The 24,908-nt window shown below is 37.0% G+C and overlaps 1 protein-coding gene across 1 annotated transcript in view; it reads left to right on the top strand.

Annotated features, from left to right (window-relative positions):
* EPS8 (EGFR pathway substrate 8, signaling adaptor) overlaps nt 1–24,908 on the top strand; it is a 125,824-nt gene that overhangs the window by 66,233 nt on the left and 34,683 nt on the right. The window contains exons 9-15 of the mRNA XM_004387348.2: nt 2,448–2,521; nt 3,782–3,908; nt 6,279–6,367; nt 6,708–6,782; nt 12,432–12,580; nt 16,221–16,404; nt 19,707–19,837. Coding sequence (XP_004387405.1) covers nt 2,448–2,521; nt 3,782–3,908; nt 6,279–6,367; nt 6,708–6,782; nt 12,432–12,580; nt 16,221–16,404; nt 19,707–19,837 — 829 coding nt within the window. The remainder of the gene's footprint in view (nt 1–2,447; nt 2,522–3,781; nt 3,909–6,278; nt 6,368–6,707; nt 6,783–12,431; nt 12,581–16,220; nt 16,405–19,706; nt 19,838–24,908) is intronic.

Here is a 24,908-nt window from a genome sequence, read left to right as displayed (position 1 = left end):
GGTCCAGTTGTGAAGATTTTTGTGTAATCCATACTGAAGGCTGTGGTCTTTGATCTTCATCAGTAAGTGCTTCAAGTCCTCTTCACTTTCAGCAAGCGAGGTTGTGTCATCTGCATAACACAAGCTATTAATGAGTCTTCTCCAATCCTGATGCCCTGTTCTTCTTCAGACAGTCCAACTTCTTGGATTATTTGCTCAGCATACAGATTGAATAAGTATGGTGAAGGGGATACAACCCTGATACACACCTTTCCTGACTTTAAACCACAAAGTCTCCCCTCGTTCTGTTCGAATGACTGCCTCTTAGTCTATGTACAGGTTCCTCATGAGCAAGATTCCATATGTATAAATTTTAATTATCTGAAAGTATTTAACAGCCACTAATTAGATTTCATAAGACTCAGTGATTTCTTCTGTTTTTTTCCTTCTTTTCAAGTGTTCAATTTATGAGAAAGTTAGGCATTGAGGAGGCATATCAATACAGAGTTTTCAGTATTTTTTGCAGTTCTCTGTATTGAATATCCTGAGTCATGATGATATGTCATGAGTTGTATTTCTGTTAGTGATGATACATTTCTCTTGTTCTGTCCATAGTTTTTATTTAACTTTCTGTGAAATCTATGTAGCAACTTTCTGTGTTTAGTAATAGTGTTAACTGATTAATATCAGGAAGGAGTTCATGATGATGACCTCATGATTAGCATCATACTGTAGCCAGCTGAGCTGATGTCTTAGTCATCTAGTGCTACTCTAGCAGGAACACCACAAATGGATGGTTTTAACAAAGAGAAGTTTATTCTCTCTCAGTCCAGTAGGCTGCAAGTCCAAATTCAGGGCATCAGCTCCAGGGGAAGGCTTTCTCTGCCGGCTCTGGAGGAAGGTCCGTGTCATCAATCTTCCCCTGGTCTGGGAGCTTCTCTGCGCAGGAACCTCAGGTCCAAAGGACACGCTCTGCTCCTGGCATTGTTTTCGTGGTGGTATGAGGTTCGCAACTCTCCGCTTGCTTCCCTTTTCTTTTATCTCTTCCACACGCCAGGGAAATTCCCTTTACATTGGATCAAGGATGTGACCTGGGTAAGGGTGGTGTTACAATTCCACTCTAATCCTCTTTAACGTAAAATTATAATCACAAAATGGAGGACAACCACACAACCCTGGGAATCATGGCCTAGCCAAATTGATACACACATTTTTGGGGGGACACAGTCCAATCCATGACAGCTAACTTGACATTTTGAATGCTCTTAAGATATTTATTCCTTCATTTCCCAACTCCTGTAAGTATGTCTGCTTTTAAAGCGCATGGTTGCAAACTAATAAGCCAAACACTGTGGGTTTTAATCTTAATTATAACTAGCATTATAAGAAGCACTTGACTATCAGAACTTCAAAGCTTTATTGTAATCACAATGTTGGAATGTATAAAATGTATAAAATTAATAGCTTTAGTGCATTAGAACTTAGTTGGCTACTTTTTAAAAAGAAGATGCTCAAATACTAGTTTGTATTCCTTTCTTGTGTGGGAATTAAAGGGTACTGATCTCTGATGGTGCAAGGGATTAAGTGTTCAGCTGCTAACCAGAAAGTTGGCAATTGGAACCCACCAGCCATTCCATGGGAGAAAGATGTGGCAGTCTGCTTCCATAAGGATTTACAGCCTTGGAAACCTTCTGGGGTAGTTCTTTTCTGTCCTGTAGCGTCGCTGTGAGTTAGAATTGACTCAATGGCAATGGGTTTAGTTTTTTTTTTGTTTTGTTTAAGGATTGGGGCAAGGAGCCCTGGTGGTGCAGTAGTTAAGAGCTAGACTGCTAACCAGAAGGTCTGCAGTTTGAACCACCAGCCTCTCTGAGTGAGAAAGATGTGGGAAGTCAGCTTCCATAAGGATTTACACACTTGGAAACCCTACGAGGCAATTCTACTCTGTTCTAAACCCAAAACCAAACTCATTGCCGTCAAGTTGATTCCGATTCATAGCGACCCTGTAGGACAGAGTAGAGCTGCCCCATAGTTTCCAAGGGGTGGCTGGTGGATTTGAACTGCCAACCTTTCAGTTAGCAACCTTAGTTCTCAACCACTGCATCACCAGGGGTCACTATAAATTGGAATTGACTCGATGGCAGTGGGTTTGGGTTTTTTTTTTTTTTTGGCTTGGAGAGTTGGTTCCACAGGTAACCAACACAGGGAGAGAGATAATAGAGGGGAAATGATAAGGTAAATCAACTTGGTAAAGGTGGGAAAGTCATTTTAGCTCTGCGCAGATGCTTCTGTTAGGGATGACAAGAATGCATGGCGTGGATGATGACCACATTTCTCATTTATGTATCCATCCACATGGGGTGTTCCCATTTGCAAATGGTACCCTGTTCGAGCCTATTCTCATGCTTAATTACCTAGATTATAATCTCTTAAGCAACAAGTTGGAAGACTTCTGCTTCCCCTTTCTTTAGATGAGAAGCCAAGGCAGTATCATGAGCAGGAAGAAACACCAGAGATGACAGCAGCCAGGATTGACAGAGATGTGGTAAGTGCAATAGCTCTCTTTAGGACAGGGTTTTTTTTTTAAAGAGAAAAAAAAATTCACGGGGAAAACACCGTTGATTGAAAAAAAAAGATGTTTTATGGATGCTATATTTTCTACTTCCAGTGGTTGTTAATGCCCTTTGAGTTACTCTTTTTTTCTTGACTATTTTTGCCTTTATGCCAACGTTTAATCAGTATACAGGGTTTTAATAAAAGAACTAGCATATTAACTAGTTTACAAAAGAATTTAAATTACCAAATTTGAAGGGTGGTTCAGTTTTTCTTTTCTCATAGTTTGTAATTTATAATTGGAATATATGTATTCTTGACATTTATTAAAAATATGTTTTAGTATGTCTGAAAGACAAAAGTTAAGTGGCATTTTTTTAGACTAGATATGTAAATTTTAATGCTTTATAAAGGACAAGGCAATATTTATCTGTATTTTTCCATAGTAGTTTATTTGCAGAATAACAGTGTCCTGTGATATGATCATAGAATATCATGTTAATATAATTATTTTTTATAGTATATTCATGTTGCCATTTTGGACTATACTCATATAGAAACAAATACATAAAGGAATTTAAAGTTTAATTTTTATATCACATTATTACTGGTTATAACTCAAAAGCTTATGTAATTCAAATTTCTAGTCTTTCAGTTAGAAAAATGTTACTTTTCACACATATTGGAAAAAATCAACTTAGGTCCAAGGATCCCTCAAAATGTACTGCGTCATTAATTCTGTTTTACCATGTAGAGACTTTTATTAAAGGCTGTTGTGGCAGGTTAGTTACAAGTTTGTTTGGTTATGACAATTTTCTGTATACCTTTTATTCCAAGAAAATAATTCTGTCAGTGCTTTATTGGAACGTTTATTAGGAAAACAAAAAGCTCAGTGCTCTTCCAACAAAATGATTCTTAGAACTTTATTTCCCTAACATTGTGTGGGAGAACACTATGAAAAAATTAGAGGTAATTGAAAATAATTAATAATCTGAGTAGATATTGTGAGTGCTTTCTTTGTGGCATTGAAAGGAGAGCAAAATTAAGCTAGAGAAATTTGTAAATGTCAGACTTTAGCTACAGGTATATTTAGTTCAATGCTTTTTCTTAGAATTAGTGATAAAATTGAAATTTGCCTGTGGGAGTTGGTTTTATTTTTTTTTTTTTGGTTTATGTTTTACTAATAGTATACAGCCAAGGCAAAACTAGTTTTATTTTTGTTTATGTTTTATTCTATAATTTCTAATTCTAGCAAATTTTAAACCATGTTTTGGATGACATTGAATTTTTTGTCACAAAACTCCAAAAAGCAGCTGAAGCATTTTCTGAGCTTTCTAAAAGGAAGAAGACTAAGAAAAGCAAAAAGAAAGGACCAGGAGGTAAGTTGGATGTTTTTTTGTTTTTAAATCTTCTAAAGACCGTTAACTCTAGTGCTACAGTGCTTTTTGCCCTTGTGAACTGCTCAGCAAAACTCCATTGACAGTGGAACCAAGGTAACATTTTTAGTTTTGGGGCAGCAAGAGAGATTTATACAAAGGTCAAAATGTATCCAGGGAAGACTCCATTGTGGTTCTGAGTTGGCTGCAGTGAGGAAAGCTGTAGGATTACAGGGATTCTGAGAGTCAGTTGGTGACCATCTGGCTGTAGTTTGTCTTGGTGATCATAAAATCTGTTAAAGTCATAGCTTTACCCTTCTCATATTTATATTTACTTTATTAATATAGAGCCTCATTATTTTGTTAAAGGAGTGCATTTTCTCAAAAAATTGGGAATCTGAATGGATTTGAATTTTTTTATCAGAAAATTCCAAAAAGCACATTCAGGTCACATACAAAGTCACGTACAAGTAACTTTTAAGTAAGTTGCAGTTCAGCTATTAAAAATAGCCTCTATAAAATTATAATCATAGAACTAATTTTCATACTTCCTATGGCAAAATGGCATAGATTGAAATATATAAACCATAGTAAATATTCCTTACATTACAGATAACTTCCAAATTTTTCTCTAGCTCATAGCTACATTCTAAGCATGTGACCTGTAGCTTTGTCTTCTAGATGTGTAAATCTGGAAGTGCCTCTCTCTCTACATATTCTAAAATTGAATACTGTTGCTTCCTGATGTCTCAAACCACTTATTCCTATATTCTTTATGAAGGGTACAGTGATCTGGTCACCGAGATTCAAAACCACAGATTCTTCTATGATTTCATTCTCTAGCTTATAAACCAAAAACTTACTGCTGTCAAGTTGCTTCCAACTCATAGTGACCTTATAGGATCGAGTAGAACTGCCCTGCTGGGTTTCCAAGGCTATAAAGCAGACTGCCACATCTTTTTCCCTGAGGAAGGGCTAGTGGGTTCAAACCGCTGACCTTTTAGTTAGCAGCCGGGCACTTTAATCACTGTGCCACCAGGGCTCCCTCTAGCTTATAGCTAACATCAGTTCTGTTTTCTCAATGTCTCCTGCATCCAGTTTTTCTCTTTTCATTTGTATAGCCAGCATCCCAGTTCAAAATATCATTTTTTACCCGGCTTCCTAAGTCATCAAGCCTACACTGTTTCCTAAAAGCCTATAGTCCTGCTGTGAGGACAGCCATCTTAAAGGTCTAAGATAGTCATTTCATTTTTCTGCTGTATAATGTTAATTCTATATTCTGTTGATTTAAGTCCAGCTCTTCACTCTGGCAGTCAAGGTCATCCAGTGTAACCTTGAACTACCTTTCCGTGCTCATGTTTCTCTGCTTTTATGTTGGTTGTGTCATGTACACGCAGTTTGCTTTTTGCATGTTTATGCGCATGCTGTTTTTATTCAGCCATGGTGTTTTTCCTACCAACCTGCCCTGGAACAAAACTTTCAGATTTCATCTTAAAAGCTATTTTACCCATGAAACATCTTTTAGGTATACATTTCCCTATCTCGCAACCAGATACAGTCTCTTTGCATAACAGTTACTTGGTACATCTATGTTTTTTATTTACTGATTCACCTCTTCTATCAGATTTTAAGGCCTTTAAGGGCAGAGCCTGTACTTTACTCATCTTTATAATCTTCACAATGATAAACACAATCCCTAGCACGTGGAAGAGATACAGTGTGCATTTATGGAATTGACTTGAGTAATTCATCATGCCTAGGGTTAAAAGGAGCCCTGGTGGCGCAGTGGTTAAGAGCTCAGCTGCTAACCAAAAGACTGGCAGTTTGAATCCACCAGCCGCTCCTTGGAAACCCTATGGGGAAGTTGTACTCTGTCCTGTAGGTTTGCTATGAGTTGGAATCAACTTGATGGCAGTGGGTTTGGTTTTTGGTGTTTTTTTAAGGGTTAAAAAATAGCCGCCTGTCGAGTTGACTCTGATTCATGGTGACCACATGTGTGTCCCAGAGTAGAACTGTGCTCCATAGGGTTTTCAGTGACTGATCTTTTGGAGGTAGATAACCAGGCCTTTCTTCCCAGGTGCCTCTGTGTGAACTTGAACCTCCAACCTTTCTATGAGCAGTTGAGTGCATTAACTGTTTGTACTACCCAGGGACTCCTCTGCTAAAGGGTAGAGGAGTCCTTTTCAAACATTCATCTTCTTAATTTGTTATAATCAGACTAGGAAATATGGTAGAATAGCTAGGGAGCTGAATATCTGATGCAGTCATCAAACTTTACAGGCATAAATGTGTTTTTTTTTCTTTTTCTTTCATTTAGTAGATTTTCTTTGAACTTTGCTCTTATTTACTCCCTACCCCCATTTATTTCACTAGAGGGTGTTTTAACACTGCGGGCAAAACCCCCAGCTCCTGATGAATTTTTTGACTGTTTCCAAAAGTTTAAACATGGATTTAACCTCCTGGTAAGTGAAAGTGATTCATATATAATTAAAAAGTCCAGATGAAAAAATACCAAAGTCTAGCCAGGTTATCCTGATTAAATTAAGAGATGAAATTATTTTTGTAGGTTTTTATGTATGTTTTGATTTGCCTTTTATTAGAACAACAATTTGTAAAATATGTATATCTAAGAAACTTAGTCAAAAAATACTGACTCAATTTTTTTTTTTCTAAATAAACTTTCCTAATCTGACTCTGCCAAGTATGATGAGTATGTTTTGGACCTTTTTGAGTGTCTTTCTCTGCTGAATTACATCATAGTAGCACAAGTTGTAAAAATTGTCTATTTTTTCAATGTTGTAGGCCAAATTGAAGTGTCATATCCAGAACCCCAGTGCTGCAGATTTGGTTCACTTTTTGTTCACTCCATTAAATATGGTAAGATTTTTTTAATTTAAGGCAATAATCGTTCTTAGTATGTTTTTTAACCCCAAGGGCTGGATTATCGACACAGGTTTTCTTCATAAACTGTAATAGGTACTATTTCTCTTGCCATTGAGAATGTGGAATTTGGAAGCTGAAAAGAACTTTAAAAGATATCATCTGGTTCAAACATCTTATAGATGAGGAAACTGATGTCCTTGACAGAGCTAGGGAAATGAAAAGAAATAAAAATGTATTGGATACTAGTGTTTCAGTATACACTAGTATAAAATATTCAGTGACTAGAATAATATAGAAATTTTTCTCTTTCTCACAAAATAGGCTAGTCGTGAGTGGCCTAGGGATGTCTGGCTAGCTGTGCTCCGTGAAGTTATTCAGAAACCCAGATTCTTTTCATCTCCTGGACTGTCTCTCATTCAGTCAATTATGTATTACTTTAGTTACTTAACAAATATTTATTGAGAGCTGCTATGTACTTGGCACTGCAGTAGCTCATCAGAAACAAAATAAACAAAAATCCTTACCCTCTTAAAACTTAGATTGTACTGTGGAGGAGCAGCCAATAACCTAAATAACTGCATAAATAATACATTTTGCTAAAAGATGAATGCTGTGTTGAAAGCACAGCAGGGAAGGGAAATGAGGAGTGCCCAGAGTGTGTGCATGGGTGTCTGTGTGCATGTGAGTGTGTGTGAGTGTGTGTGCTTGTGTTTTGGGGTGTTACACTTTTAAATAGGGTGGTCAAGGAAATACCTTACCAAGAAGGTGTCATTTGAGCAAAGGAAGTACAGGGTGAGTCATGTGGACTTCTCAGGGAAGAGAATTCCGGTCAGAGAATAGCTCTAATGTAAATGCTCTGAGGTGGTAATATGCAAGGTATGTTCTTGAAATACATAGGTATTGTGACTAGAACAGAGTGGGCCGGAGGATATTAGAAGGAGCTCAGCAAGGTAACAAGAGGACATATCATGTTTGTCCTTGTAAGTGATCCTAAGGCCTTTGACAGTTGGAGGATTTTCAGCAGAAAAAGATTACTCTAGCAGAGATGTTTAGAAACTTGAGGGAAGGAGAGGTTGGGGTGGCTATTCGGAAGATTATGGTGCTTGGACCAGGAGCACTGGACATGGTGAGAAGTCAGATTCTGGTTATAGACCATAGAAGTAACAAGATTTACTGATTGGGTATGTAAAAGCTATAGAAGTCAAGGATTCTTTCAAGGCCTAAGACCAGAAGGATGGAGTAATTATTAACAGCAATGGGAAAGTCTGTGGGTAGGACAAGTTTTTGGAAGAAGATAAGGAATTCAGTTTTAGAAATGTCAAAGTGGAGTTATATCCAGATGGAGAAGTGTAAATAGGTAGTTGAATTTATGGATTTCAAGTTCAATGGAGAAATCAGGCCTGAAGATATGAATTTAAAAATCATCTGTCTATAGGAAGTATTTAAAGCTGAGAATTGGGTGAGATTACCAAGGGAATGTTTGTAAATAAGAGGAACAAGGACTGGTTGAGCCCTGGGGAATTTCAGTGTTAGGAGAATGGCTAGAAGATAAGGAACTACCAAGGAAGATTGAGAAGAGGGTGAGTGAGGTGGAAGAACAAGGAGAATGTGGTATTTTGGAAGTCAAATGAAGACAATATTTCCAAGAGGAAGAATTAAGGAACTGTATAAAGTATCTCCGTGGTGAAAGTTGGTTTCCCTCTATGTCTTTGTAACAGCCATACAAAGGCAATGAAAGAGTCCAGGGCAAATAGTTTTGTCTTTAAGAAGGTAACTTTGAACTGAAACAGATATTTCTGGTGATACCCAATTGGCATCAGTTATACCCACATAATTCCTCATATGCCCACACCTGACTGCAAAGGAATAGACTCCAGCTGAGTGTTATGTGCCCATCTAAAATGTAGGGAGTTCTCTGTCTAAAAGAAAGGTGAGGAGAATGGATACTGTGGAACAACTAGCAGTTTTTGGCATGCCTACTGTATGACAGGTATGGAGATATGTACAAAATATAATTGTTCCCCCAGAAAACTCCTTCTCATACAGGTATGATCTGTATTTGCATGAGGTATAATTTTTGAAGCTAACACAATGGTGCGTTGGGAGCAATTATCTTTGTATAATTGCTGGATAGTTCCATGTCTTTATTGATCAAAAGTTCTATACCACATGTGTCATGCTCATGACCCTAGGTACATGTCTCCATTTTCTAGGTTTTCAGTATCCAGGTACGTTCTTCCCTTATACGTTTAATAAAATAGGTATAATACTATATTTTCTTCCCTGTTTTACATTTCCTATATTTGCATATAGTGTAATCGTGATTTTTCCAAGCTTACAAGATGGAATATTATTTAAGAGTACACACAGAAAAGTGCCGGGGTTGGGGAAAAGCATGACTGCAGAAAGCAGATGGAACCCATGTGGGCCTCACACACACTTTCCATAAGGGAGAACAAGGGAGAGAGGGGTGGAAAGAGGGCAGAATCTCTTTCTTTTAAGTACTTCTAGTAAGAAAGAGTTTCCTATTTTATGAGTTAAGGCAGGAGGAATGTATGGAGCAGTATAAATGATTTACCCTATAAAAAATTATTATAGGAAAATAGTAGTGGTGATAATTGTTAGTGTTATATAATTACACTGTGTATCATTTCTGTGACTTTTTAAAAAAGGAATGATAGTCATATAAAGCAACTAAATTTCAGTAATTTTGATTTGAAGCATATGAAGACTATGGCCATGACTTCTTTAATATTTATCAAAACTGGAGCAAATTCAGTTTTTCTCAGAATTTTACTTGACTATCAGAAAAAGTGGAAAAAAGCAGAGAAGCCAAGTAGCAGAAAGGGATAGATATCATTGTTCTTTCCTCGGGGGTAACTAGACAAGGCCTGAAGGAGAATATTAAATGCTTATTGGCTTTATAAACATAGGAAAGTAAGTAACACTGTCAGCATAAATGTCAGAAGCTGGGCAATAAGAGATTAGGAGATGAAAGTCCAGGACTACAACAGTCGTTTACAAATGGTTCAGTTTGTTGTTGCTATATATAGAGCATCCAATTTCTACTTCCCTTCCTATTGGTGAATAATTGTGGCTATGTATAGAGCATCCGATTTCTACTTTTCTTCCTATTGGTAAATAATTATTGCTATATAAGCTCTTTTTAAAATTAGATAAAGGCTATACATATTCAAAGAAATCAGTGCTAACTCATTAACAAAATTTATATTCTTTAACACATTTGATACCATTTTAGTTTGAATATTAGGAAGCATTATTTAAAAAGCCATTTTTGCCACCTCTCATTCTTTTTGCACTCTTTTATAGACAATAAGTAAGTATCTATTCATTCCACAAAGTATAGCTATAAAATGGTGGAACTGCTTTTCTTAACATGCACAAATTAGTCTTTGTGATTAGACCATGTTTCTGAAAACATTCATTTATTTTATCTTTGCCTTTCTCAGAAATAACTCTATTAATGGTCTCTGTCTCAGTATATGGGGCCGCTATGAGTTGGAATTGACTTGATGGCAACGGATTTAGTTTTGGATTTGGTCTTAGTTATCTAGTGCTGCTATAGCAGAAATATCACAAGTGGACGGCTTTAACAAAGAGAAATTTATTCTCTCCCAGTCTAGTATGCTACGAGTCCAAATTCAGGGTGCCAGCTCCAGGGGAAGGCTTTTTCTCTGTCAGCTCTTGGGGAAGGTCTTTGTCATCAATCTCCCCTGGTCTAAGAGCTTCTTAGTGCAGGGACCCCACGTCCAAAGAACGTGCAAGCTCTTGGCTCTTCTTGCTTGGTGGTAATGTCATCCCTTTGTCTTTCTGCTCGATTTTCTTTTCTGTACCTCAAAAAAATTGACTCAAGATAGAACCTAATCTTGTAGATTGAGTCCTGCCTCTTTAACATAACTGCCTCTAATTCTGCCTCATTAACGTCATAGAGATAGAATTTACAACACATAGGAAAATCACATTAGATGACAAAATGGTGGCCAGTCACACAGTACTGGGAATTATGGCCTAGCCAAGTTGATACAGATTTTTGGGGGACACAATTCAGTCCATAATACCAGGCATAATACTTTTGGTGCTCCGTTCAGTGTTCTGCCTACAGGGTCCCAGACATATTACTTGGACGAGGGAATGGAAAGCAACATTTATTAAGGACGTACCATAGGCCAGGCAAAATTTAGTGGCTTTAAAGCTTATAGGTCCTTCCCTTCTACACTCAGCATGTATACACACAGCATACACACAGGATACATGCATTCACACATGCCTACTCGCATTCTTGGGAGGGAAATATCTCCCATGGCCTCTTATTTACGTTTTTTTTTTTTTTAGTTTAATTCCCTCTGTTGAACCAAAATGTTAATCTTCCTCTACACCTTTACTTTGCCCCCTTAGGTTTCCCTCTTAGTCATCTCTGATTATTCACTGGAAGTGCTCACGGAGCTGGAAATTTAAAAATTACTGTGCCAATTGGTCTGGGTAGGTTTCTTCTCAAATAAAGTCAGTTTATCTCCTATATCCTTCATCTTTTCTTTCATTTATCTTCATTCATTCCCCAAACACTGTGTCTTTTACAGTCCAAATAAACCTTGGTTCAAGCTCTGAAGGGAGGGGAAACTGAAAAATAAGCCATAAATTACAATGCAATGTGTTACTGACATGCATAAATTGTTTTGAGAACATGGGTAGGGGGGATGCATCATAGTCACACTGTGGCCTTAGGAAAGGTTTCCCAGAAGAGGTAATACCTGAGTAGAGTTCTGAAAGGTGGAGGAAGGGCCTCCTGGGCAACTGGGAACATCATATGCAAAGGCACAAAGGAGGTATAAAACAGTGTAGTATCCTCAGAACATCAGGATGACTGGAGGGAGATTGACGCTTGGTCTGGAACCATTAAAAAAATCTTTCTTGTGTCATATCTCCAATGAGGTATTTATGAAAGAACCCTTTTTTTCATTCTGCTCTAGAAGACAACTACCATATCGTTAGCCGAGATATCGCTCCTGAGAAGTAAATTTTGAGCAGTTATTGAAATCCACTTGTTTTGCTTTTCAGAGAGCTGCACCTGTTTATTTGTTTCTCTAGTCATTAAATTACCTATATTAAATCAGGGCAGTTTCCTAGAATTAAATTCCGGGAAAAAATACCCTTGATCCAGAGTAGCAGTTCTTCTCTCCCTTTCCTCCATGGGTCCTTTTGCTTTGTATGCCTGTATAGGCACAGCCATGAACTGTGAACTTGAGCCTTGTTTTTCTCTATGGTATTCATTTCTAAAGCTGCATTTTTCAAGTTTGCCATGATAGATTTATCAGTAGGGATACCTATAAAAAATCAGAGAGAGTTAAATCAGCTAACTTGGAATTCTCTGGACAGTCAGTGTTTTTCAGGTAAAATACAGTCATGTGAAAGTTGTTAAACTGTTAACTTTTCATTTTAGATTATTAGACACCATTTGGCTGGGCAAGGACATTTGACAAGCTGTTTTTTCATTCAGTAGTGCATCATATAACATCAAAATTTAATTTGCGTATATAAAAATAGTTTGGGTTTTTGTCTACACATTTCAGAAATATATAAACAATAGTCATCTTCTTGCTAAATTTGTTTTTATTATCTTTTTAGGTGGTGCAGGCATCAGGAGGTCCTGATCTAGCCATCTCAGTACTCAGCCCCCTGTTGAATAAGGATACAATTGATTTCTTAAATTATACCGTCAACACTGATGAACGCCAGTTGTGGATGTCATTGGGAGACGCTTGGATGAAAGCCAGGTCAGCATATATGAGTTTGGCATTTGATACCTAAAATACTTTAAGTATTGTTCTTTGTTTTTCATATGGCTCTAATGAGACAGTCATTGGACAATTTTATCTATGAAGGACTAGGCATTATAGAATGAAAAAGTCTAAACCTTTAAAAAGCTAGAAATATAATGGAGGAGATAGAAGTATATGCAATATAAGGCATGATAAGTGCCAGGAATGAGCCGTAAACAAAATACTGTTGAATTGGCATGGTGGAGCAGGAAGGAAGAGGATTTAGAGAGAGCAGTTAGCTTTCAAAGAAGAGCTAGCATTTAAAATCAACACAAGATAGTAATACTAGCAAATATTTACATAGTGTTTATACAGTATTTTCTGTGTACTCTTCCGTGTACTTTACATAAATATTGTTGTCATCTTCATTTTACATATGAGAAAACTGAGGCACAGAGATGTTAAGAGATTTGCTCAAAGTCACATAACTCAAGCGGCAGAGCTGGGATATGAACTCAGGCAATCTGGCTCTGGAGTTAATGTTAATAAGTACTTTCTTAAATTGCCTTTCAGCAGAATAAGGATCCCCACAAATACGTAGCAGGTAAAGGACCTTCCCAGTAGAGATAAAAGTATGAATGAAGGCATAAGTAGGGAAATCAAGAGAATGGAGTATGAGTTTGGGTTTAGCTGGAATATAGACTTTGAGTAGTTGATGATTGTGGAGAAGGGAGGGAGGAGGAATGGTGTTGGGTCATACAGATGGGCAGGGCTGAGTTATGAAGGGCTTATAACGCTGTGCAAAGGAGTTGGAACATGGTTCTGTAGGTTGTGGAGAACCAATAACTTTGTGAGTGGGAATGTGACATAATCAATCTATGTTTTAGAATGATCAGTCCAGTAGTTGATGTGAGGACAAGGACAAAAAAATAATAGAGGGAGGAAGGCCCCTTGGGTTGTTAATGCTGTGGTAGAGATTTCTTATTAATTACCATTCTCCTGGACTAGAATAGTGACAGTAGAAGTGGAAAAGAAGGGATAATTTTTTTTTATTATTTAAAAAAAATTTTTTTGTACTTTAGATGAAGGTTTACAGAACAAATAGTTTCTCATTAAATAGTTAGTACACATATTGTTTTATGACAACGATTAACAACCCCACGACATGTCAGCACTGCCCATTCTTGACCTTGGGTTCCCTATTACCAGTTTTCCTGTCCCCTCCTGCCTTCTAGTCCTTGTCCCTGGACTGTTGGGCCCCATTAGTCTCATTTTGTTTTATGGAGCTGTCTAATCTTTGGCTGAAGGGTGAACCTCGGGAGCGACTTCATTACTGAGCTAAAAGGGTGTCCGGGGGCCGTACTCTCAGGGTTTCTCCAGTCTCTGTCAGGCCAGTAAGTCTGGTCTTTTTTTGTGAGTTAGAGTTTTGTTCTACATTTTTCTCCAGCTCTGTCCAGGACCCTCTGTTACGATCTCAGTCAGAGCAGTTGGTGGTGGTAGCCGGGCACCATCTATTTATACTGGACTCAGTCCGGTGGCCGTGGTAATGGTGGTCCATTAGTCCTTTGAACTGATCTTTTCCTTGTATCTTGTTTTCTTCATTCTCCCTTGCTCCTGAGGGGGTGAGACCAGTGGAGTATCTTAGATGGCCACTCACAGGCTTTTAAGACCCCGGATGCTACTCACCAAGGTAGAATGCAGAACATTTTCTTTATAAACTGTGTTATGCCAATTCAGCTAGATGTTCCCCAAGACCATGGTCCCCACAGTCCTCCACCCAGAAATTCAGTCCCGCAGATGTTTGGATGTGTCTTTGGAGCTTCCGTGACCTTTCCTTGTACAAGTTGTGCTGGCTTCCCCAGTATTGTGTACTGTCATACCCTTCACCAAAGATACCACTTATCTATTGTCTATTTAGTATTTCCCAAGAGGGGCTAATTTTAAAAACTGTATGCTTGTCAATTGTGGAAGACAAATCATTAACAAATAATAAGCAAAGCAAGTTACAGAAATATTTCCAATTTCATTATATGCGAATAAATAATTTTTCCATTCCTTATTTACCCAAATATTTTTATTTTTCTCACTACTTTACCTGGTGCCACATTTGGACTTTTGATTGCCCCTCCCTGCATAAATTGTTATAAATTATGCCTTCTTCATGTCTTCTCTCCCTTCCAGTCAATCCTATAGTAAATCATTCACTATGGTCAATTAGAAGTTTGTCTTCTGATGCTTTTGAATAGGATTGCCTAAAAAGTAATGGGCCCGTTCGTAAGTTTCTTTCTCTTTCTTTTCTCGTATCAAAACAGATCACAAGGCATTCTCATTTATTTTTTTGGACTTAGTTTGGCAACTACTTTTGTTGGAGATTTATCGAGCAGAAAATTCTTTAAAAGCACTGTAATCATTGCTTTTAGATTGGGAATATGCTTTAGATATATTTATTTAGATAGCTTACTGTGTAAAAGCTGTTTAAATAGATTTATTAGATCTAGTAAATTTAGTAGTTTTTGATTTTATGATAAACCTGGGAGAATATTTTTACTTTTTGCCATGAAGCTTATTAACTTTATCAGATAGTATGGTACAGAAGTTAGCTCAGACTTCATTTCTTTGTTTTGGGTTCTACCTCAAATCAGAAAATTAATAATCCTTTGAAAAAATACATCAAAAGGAAATATATTATGAGCTTTTGACTTGAGAAAATGGTCATTTCAGATCCAAATTTTTAATAGTATTAGGAAATGAATGTACAGATTTAAAGACTCATAAAGTTCAAAGGAATCATGAAGGTACATACTAATCTGAATAAAATAATTTCATCATAGTGTATTTATAAAGAATTAAACCCTATGTGAAAGATGAAACAACATATTGTAGCAGACATGAGTTTCTGTCCTGTTTGTTATTTGTGTGGTTCATGAGTGGTTAGGAGCTTGTAGAAATAGGTGTCACTCAGAATCATTAAATAATGAATGGATAATGATTATGATTACAAATTAGTCCTAACCTGACTTCACTGATTAAAACTTAGCTGATACATTTATAAAATAAGTCATCTGTTTCATGTTAGAAAACTTCATAATTAAATAACCATAAGCCTTAAGAATATATGGGCTGTTTCTCTTTTGAAAGATATTCTAGCATCAGAAGTTTTCAGGAGTGAAGGGAAAGATGGACATATGAGATTACTTTAGATACTAGAGAAGTTTATGTTCTAAATACTTAATCACACTACTGCTTACAAGTTCACGTCCTACACAAATTTAAAAAAATCTGTACCCACGTTAAAGTTGAAAAGTTGAGTTTTAATGGAGAATTGAGGCAATATTGATCTGAAGATTGTTCTAGAATCACTGTTCCCCTCTCCTGCTACCCTAAGTCACCTCTCCCTCATTTTTTCCTCATTTTGTGACAGTTGATGCAGCAGAATCCAGTCTTCCCTTTGGCTTCGTTTTATTGGCACTAGTATTAGTATAAATACATTTTCTTTCTCTTTTTGGGTGGATAGAAGACATTACATCCATGTCATTTTTGGTTATTGGTTTTTTTTTTTGTGTGTGGCTAGCCTTTCTAAAGATAGTTGTGAGTGAATGTGGATACATTTCTTCTCTTAATTTTATTGTTTATATCTCTCAATGTCTGCATATAGAGCAGAGTGGCCAAAAGAACAGTTTATTCCACAGTATGTTCCACGGTTCCGCAGTGGTTGGGAGCCGCCAATGCTGAACTTCATGGGGACACCAGTGGAACAAGATCTTTATCACCTGGCTGAGTCTGTGGCAAATGTAGCAGAACATCAGCGCAAACAAGAAATGAAAAGATTATCCACGGAGGTGAGATGGTTTTAATGTCGCGTTTTGTAGAGTGTAAAATCTCTATGTGTTCTCCAGTAATTCCATTGTATGTTCTCATTTTGTTGATCTGAAGATTGTTCTAGAATCACTGGGTGTTTCCGTCTCCTGCTACCCTAAGTTACTTCTCTCTGACCTCATTGTCATTTTGTGACAGTTGGTTTCTTTCCCTGTAAAGCCTGTCCCCACCCATCTTGTTCTCTTATATCCTGTCAGCCCTCACTCCTACCACTCCTGCCCTATTGCCCTCACCCTGGTGATCTCAGTCCTTTTGAATGTGTCCTTTCTGCCCTTGTCAGGGAATTGCCCTACTGCCGCTTGACTTAATTCTTTCTAATTTCCTCTCCCATTGTCAGACCCTGTCAGTTCCTTGGCTGTAGCTACTCTAAGTCTGTCCCAAACCGCTCTTTTCCTGAATGCCCCATTTCTTTTCACTCTTTTTGCCTCATCCTAAACCTCTGGAGTCCTATCAGCCTGGCTAGAAGACCAAAGTGCCTGCCCCACTTCAGTCCCCAGGCTCACACGATCATTTCTAACAAGATTACACCTTGAGGTGGTTACAAAATGCATTGTGTCTTTTCAGTAGTTAAGTTTTACAGTGTAATCTATTTGGGGAGCAAATTGAGGGAATGAAATTAGGTATGTCATTTCTGCACATTCTCTAAAAAAATTTTTTTTCTGTGCCTTTTCTATCAGAAACACAAATTAAACATTGATTAAAGCTGAACCAAACCCAGATAGGATGGTCAAAACTTGAGAAAATAGGTGAACGAAGGCTAATTTGAAGAAGAAAAAGTAAATGCTGACTAGATCCTCCTTGAAGTCCTGTTTGTTTCTTTTATTTAATGCCTTAGAGCAATTTTCTCAGACTACCATGAGCATTTATAATGTGGCAAACATGATGTGAAGGAATGAATTAGCAAACCATAGTAAATCAAATCCTGTGGCTTTACTTTTAAGGAGAAACATTTATCTAAATTAAATTTCTTAAAATCATTCCCTCGGGGGACTATTCTCTGGACAATAATGATAATATTAGAGAAGATTGGTTATGTTCCGGAAACTTTAAAAATGAGACATACTGCTTTGAGGAAAAAAAACAACTTTTTTTCTAATGTAGTTGTTCTTTCATCTGGCTGCACATAAGCAAGAGGTGGATGTCATACCTGCCCTTTTCGCTAAATGGGTGATTAAGAAGATGACCTCACAGCTCTGAGCACTGGCTGCAAACGTATTTCTCTGCCTGTGTTTTATAGTTCAGACCTCATCACTAGAATTTTCCTTTCCTTTTTTTCCTGGAGGAAAAAATGTAATCAGACATGAAATTATGATACATTTGCTGTTGCTATAGCTACATCTGACAGTTTTCAAATCATAAACATTTCCAGCTCACAGTTTTTATATCTTAAATAAGAAAATACACCCTCTTTATAATGTGTGCCTCAGAAATCCATTTCTGTGGGTTTTTTCCAGTTTATGTATTTAAAGAGAAAGCGATGTATTCTGGACTTCCAGTGTGTAAATTTGTGTACTCTCACCGAATAAGTAATTTTAAAAGAGGAATTTTTGAGACTGCTTCCTTGTAATGAGTTATCATTTTCCTTTTATAAACTATTTCCCACTTTATGGTTTAAGTACTTTTTCAAAAGTTTTTTTAAAAAAAAAAAAATGAAATGAATAAACGCCTGCTGGCAGTTCTAGAGGATTTCATGCCTTGAGATTTTGTTGAAAAAGCGGCCAAGTAATGGTGATTTAAAATGTATGAAAAATGCAGTCATCCCTAGAGGAGAGATTTGATTATACTGTATTACTGCTATAATAAATACGTTTAGTGCCAGACTTGTGTAATTCAGGATCTGGTGATTTTGTTTTGAATTGACAGGCGTAGGTGATGGGGAATGACAAACATGGGTGTCAAGCCTCTGCTTCTGTACTTCCTCTGGACCAGGAGCAACCTTAAATGAGATCATGTAGTCATTGCAGTTAGTCATTTGTCATTGTTTCTCTCTCCCTTCTGGTATGCCCAGTGACTCTCAGGATCCGGTGATTTCACTCTTGTTATGTTCAGAGCTAGACAGAAGGTGTGGGTGATCATAACAATCTCCTCCCTTCATAACAGCTTTAATAAAAAGTTACTACTCATTTAGTGTTTCAGTTCTCTTAGGGAAACAATAAACTGAATTAATTGAGCCAAAGAATTTAAATGAATAAATATGGTTTATTTGTATTTGTGTAAGTAGAGTATCTTAATGTTTATTCTAGAAGAGTAATAGTATAGATATTTTGACATCAACACTGGTTCAGTGGGGACATCCCACCTATTTCGTCTCTGGATAAAATCAGCCCTACTCCTGTCAACTTTGTTGTTAGTAGCTATATGTCCAAGACTTTTCTAAAACAATCCTAATTTCAAATATTTTCCCCAGTTAATCCATAAACAATTGAAATATCTCAGGACTTCCAGTGCCTCAGTGTCTATTACGAATCTCCCATGCTTCATTTTACATGTGGAAGCAGTATAAAATGTTTAGGTCATTTTTTTGTTTTGTTTTGCTATGTTTTTCTCCAATCTGAGTGTGTTGTTTCTATAGTTTTAAAGCCGTGGTGAACAAAGGGAGCATAGACCTCAGCTCTCCCTCTTGGTAGCACCCAATAGGCTCATGTCTGAATTGTGTTTACTACAAAAAGAAGTGACTCCAGCATGGTCTTATTTGGGTGATCGAGATCCGTGTACTTGTACCTTTTTGTGTTTCCCTTAACAGTAAACCTGATACTATGTAATAGTGCTGACATTTAGGAAAAAATTACAAACAGTGCTCTGTGTACCTAAAATGAAAGAAATCCGAGGATGGTGTAATTTTAATGCAGAGAGTGCAGATAATTTTCCTAAGACAATGTTTGCTTTGCTAGAGTTCAAAGGTCTGTTCTTAAACAGCGAGAGCAAAGGGTAAGGGCTTTTTTCCACCAATTTTATTTTTTACAAGCTGTTCAAGACTACCTAATACCAAAATTGCTTAGTACTGAAATTTCTAACGATGGAATTTATTGCTTATACCTGGTCATCTCCAGAATGAAGATTTAGTCTTTGCGTTAATGGCTTTTCTTATTATAAGGTGGTCTTTGACAAAAATGTATTACCTTCACTTCATAATTTATTAGCATAATGATCAATCACTTGAAAATGAAAATTGTGATCACAGTGTAATGGAGGATTGTTTGTTGACTGACCTCAGTGCTCAGATAATATTTGGTGATTCTTCGATCTCTACCCATCTGTCTTTCAGCAATCCAGTGCATCAGAGTATTCTCCAGCTGATGGATGCACATTCAACACTGTTTACACAAGAGGGCCCCATCTGGACCAAGGCGAAGCCGCTGTTGCTGTTAAGCCAATTCCTAATCGCCATGTAGATAGGTAACATTTAATGGGCACCATTTGGAGACCTGTGGGTAATTGTCTTTGCTTTAGTGCTAACAGAGTTGACAGCGTCTGCATTGTCCTCTGCGTACTTCTTTAAATTTTCCATCTGTTAGTTATTTAGTAAAGTTCCAGTCATTCCTTTATGGAGCTATCTTTGATGAACAAAGATGTGTAGAATTCAAGTCTGTAATTTTCAGCGCAGATGTCTTTGGATGCCTTTTTCTTTTTTTTAAAAGATCCAAAAACCAAACCCATACCCGCTGCTGTGAAGTTGTTTCAACTCATAGCAGAACTGCCCCATAGGGTTTCCAAGGAGTGGCTGGTGAATTCGAACTGCCGACCTTTTGATTAGCAGCTGAGCGCTTAACCACAGCACCACCAGGGCTCCTTTTTAAAAGATACTTCTTTTTTTTTTTTTTTAATATTTTATTGTACTTCAGGTGAAGGCTTACAGAACAGATAGTTTCTCATGTAACAGTAACACACATGCTGTTTTATGACATTGGTTAACAACCCCACAACATTTTAACCCTCTAAATACTCAACTTTTTTTTTTTTTTTTTTTTTTTGGTGAAAATACACATAGCCAAAGATACGCCATTTCAAAAAATTTTTTACATACACATTTAAGTGACATTGACTACGCTCTTCTAATTATGCTGTTATTCTCATAAAAGATACTTCTGACAAAATCTGTGAATTAAGGAGAAAGAAGAATTGTTTTGAAACTCTCCGTTAGTTTGTACCAGATGCTCTCTAGGGATCTTTCCAGCTGTGTGACTTTTAACGAAAACAATTTCCATCTTTCTCTTTCCCCAATAAAAACAAACCTTCCTTTAGACAGAAATGTTTGAATGTAAACTAAATGTTTTAACTAAATCGTTTCATTATTTGTCATTATTGCCATTTTATCTTAATATATTTTAGTTTTGCATTCCAGTTCTGTATTTCATTTACTTTGTCATATTTTTACTCCTAAATTCAATATAGGCAGAGACAGAAAATTGGAGTGGGGAAGAAGGAAAGGAACTAGAATAGGAATACATTTTCAGTTTTGTTTCCCAGCCACAGCAAGGTTTACATAGAGACCAAGTCATATGCAAAAAAGAAAAGAGAAAAGGAGGTGAAATACTGGCAACAAGAGTATGTGAGGATGATTGTCTTAGTCATTTACTGCTGCTGTAACAGAAATACCACAAGTGAATGGCTTTAACAAAGAGAAGTTTATTCTCTCGCAGTCCAGTAGGCTAGAAGTCCGAATTCAGTGCACCAGCTCCAGGGGAAGGCTTTCTCTCTGGGTCGGCTCTAGAGGAAGGTCGTTGTCATCAGTCTTCCCTTGATCTGGGAGCATCTCAGTACAGGAACCTCAGGTCCAAAGGATGCGCTCTGCTCCAAGCACTGCTTTCTTGGTGGTACGAGGTCCCCACTCTGCTTGCTTCCGTTTCCCTTTATCTCTTGTAAGACAAAAAGTGGTGCAGGCCACACCCCAGGGAAACTCCCTTACATTGGATCAGGGATGTGACTTTAATAAGGGTGTTACAATCCCACCCTAATCCTCTTTAACATAAAACTACAATCACAAAATGGAGGACAGCCACACAATACTGGGAATGAGGGCCCAGCCAAATTGATACACACATTTTTGGGGGGACATAATTCAATCCATGACAATGATCTTCCAGATGAAGTGGGGTAGAGAACTTGCCTTAGTACTTCCCTACCTCAGAGGCTCCTTTACCACAGGTGTCGTATGCCCTTTGTTTCTTTTCAAATATACTCTTTTCTTAATAGAATCTAAAAAAGATAGTGTTTAAATTTTTTTTTTTTTTTTTTGCTCAAGTGTGATTACAGTGGTAATGTTTAAATAATTCTTGTAGGAATTATGCAGGTATTATTTTAATGGTACCAGTAATATATTCAATTGGATACAAAGAAAAGTCACCAATGAATAATGTATTTTGAAAATGCCAGTATATGAAAATCAGTTTTAATTATAGATTCAATTTTTGGTAGATAAGGTGAGAATCAGGTTTGAATTTAAAAATTATTTCATTGAAATGTGAGTATTCTATAAATTATTTCAGATTAGTAGTTCTTTTTTTTTTTTTTTTTAACAACTCCTGTAAATCAGACTGGTTCTCCACAGCTAAGTATCTAGAAACCTACTTGAGTACATTTTTCATGTGTGTTCATAGTTAGAATATAGTGATACTATAAAACTTTATTCATGTTCCCTTTTAAGAATCACAACTAGTACATTGTGGGCACTCAGTAAGTAAGTGTTTGTAGATTTATTGATGGATTAAATGACTGAATAAGTGCAGGTCAGTGTATTCAACATTTCAGAGTCACTACTTCCCTCTTCTTCACTTGCAAATCTGTAAGATATAATATTTTGTTGTTGTTAGGTGCCATCGAGTCAGTTCCGACTCATAGCGACCCTGTGTGCAACAGAACGAAACACTACGTGGTTCTGCACCATCCTCACAGTCATTGCTATGGTGGAGCCTGTTGTTGCAGCCACTGTGCCAATTCATCTTGTATTTTGAGTGCCTTCTAACCTGAAGGGCTCATCTTCTGGCACTATATCAGACTGTTCTGCTGCTTTTCCTAAGGTTTTTACTGGCCAGTTTTTTCAGAAGTAGACCACCAGGTCCTTCTTCTTGGTCTGTCTTAGTCTGGAGGCTCCACTGAAACCTGTTCACCATGGGTGACCCTGCTGGTATTTGAAATACCGGTGGCATAGCTTCCAGCATCACAGCAACATACAAGCCACTACAATACAGAATAACCTCCTGTCATTTATTTTGAACAGCTTATCCCGAAGTCTTTTAAAGTTTTTATAATCTTTATGAAATATTAGGGTAGTGCAGTTCCTGGGTTATGTAAACGGTTAATGCGCTGGCTGCTAACTGAAAGGTTGGAGGTTCGAGTCCACCTAAAAGTTCCTCAGAAGAAAGGCCTGATGATCTACTTCCCCAAAATCAGCCATTGAAAACCTCACGGAGCACAGTTCTACTCTGACACGTATGGGGTCGCCATGAGTTGCAAATGACTTGACAGCAACTGGGTTTGTTTGGTACCTTTGGTAGTTATATCTTTGTACCCCAACTAGTTCTAAAATGGATTCAGGCAGCTCAGTTAAAGTTAAAATTAAAAATTAAATAATGAAATAAAATACAAAGTTAAGAGACAGGATAAGAATTAAAATTTATGAAGTGTAAGGGTTGACACTGTGATTGAGTTTCAGATTTGTGTCTGAGGTTCCTGCTTGTCAGAGGAAAAAAAAACGTGATCAGTTGCTATCGTTAGAAAAAAGAAGATGTATATATTTTATCAGTTCCTTAGGATAAACAATGCTTTTCCCACTACAAAATTTTCAAAAATATTTATCTTAGGGAACTTTGTATAGTATGTGATAGGTGATGTGAGGAACATTACTTATTAACAATATTTTTTTCCCTCATTCAGTGAATGTTATGGTAAATTTCATAAGATTTCTTTTAGTAACTTTTGATAAATAGGAAATTTAAATGTAATTTAATGGAGAAAATTCCATGATGGGATATTCAAGTATATTTTCGGAAGCAGATCACAAGTCTTATCTTCCAAGGTGCCTCTGGGTTGTTTAGAACTGCCAGCCTTTCGGCTAGTAGTTGAGTGCTTAGCTATTTTACACCACACAGGGACTCAGATGGTCAAAACTTCTCCAGAGAAATAATGTTTTAAAAATACATTGAGTGGTGGGTAGATTGCATATCTTGATTGTATTTGTGAATCCTGTCTCTCAGCCTAATAAAAGCTGAATAATTGATAGATACTTGGATCATTGATGTTCTTTGTTGCTAAGAAAGTATATCATTATTGCAGAGACTATCTGAAAGTCTGGTTTGATATAAAATACACAGAGGTTTATAATCTTTTAAATATTTTATTGTGTTTTTGGTGAAAGTTTACACAGCAAATTAGATTCTCATTTAAATTTTCTGTATTATTCAGTTCCATTGGTTACGTTTTCACGGTATGTCAGTATTCTCGTTTCATTCTGGTTGTTCTGTTTCCATTAATCTAGCTTCGCTGTCTCCTTTACCATCTTATCTTTGATCTAGAGTAAATGTTTACTGTTCGGTTTTATTTAGATGATTATTTAGAGGAGCACAGTACTCACAGATGATATTATTTATTTTATGTATCACCTGTGAGCACTCATTTGGCTGAAAGGTGACCTCTGGAGGTGGTTTGAGTTCCAAGTTTAAAGCGTATCCCAGAGCAATAGTCTCGGGTGTTCCTCTAGTCTCTACTGTTCCAGTAAGTCTGACCCTTTTTTAGGAATTTGAATTTTGTTCTTCATTTTTCTCCCATTCTATCCGAGACTATCTATTATGTCCCTGGTCAGAAAGGTTGGTTGTCGTAGCTGGGCATCATCTAGTTCTTCTGGTCTCAGGAGAGGTGAGGCCATAGTTCCTGTAGACTGTTAGTCTTGTAGACTAGTTTCTTCTTTGAGTCTTTGGTTTCCTTCTTTCTCTTTTGCTCCAGACGAGTAGAGACCAATAGTTGTATCTTAAATGGCCACTTGCAAGCTTTCAAGAATTTCTTTATGAACCGTATTTACCAATTGACTGAGTTGCCACAAAAAACTATGGCCCTAAGCTCTCAAACCCAGTAAACTCAGTAAACTGCGAGGTGTTTGCTTATGTCTAGGAAGTAACTGTAACTGTGCCCCGTGCGCTTTATTTTATATATGAATATATATGCAGCACACATGAACAAGTATATACAATATGGCTACAAGTACACCTATATGTGCACATTCATATATTCATATGTGCCATACTATACATATATGTAGAATAGCATATATATATATATATATATATATATGTATATGGTCACTATGAGTCAGAATCAACTCGATGGCAACAGGTTTGGTTTTGGGCTTTTTTATACTTATATATGCATACATACCTATGTAACCACACATACATTTTTTAGTTGTTATTACTGTTGTTGCAGAATTGTACATAATATTGCATAATTGTGTATATTTACAAAATTGTCCCTTAAC

Source organism: Trichechus manatus, unplaced genomic scaffold, assembly GCF_000243295.1.
Source record: "Trichechus manatus latirostris isolate Lorelei unplaced genomic scaffold, TriManLat1.0 scaffold00184, whole genome shotgun sequence".
Classification (NCBI taxonomy): domain Eukaryota; kingdom Metazoa; phylum Chordata; class Mammalia; order Sirenia; family Trichechidae; genus Trichechus; species Trichechus manatus.
This window is presented reverse-complemented; position numbering and strand designations above follow the sequence as displayed.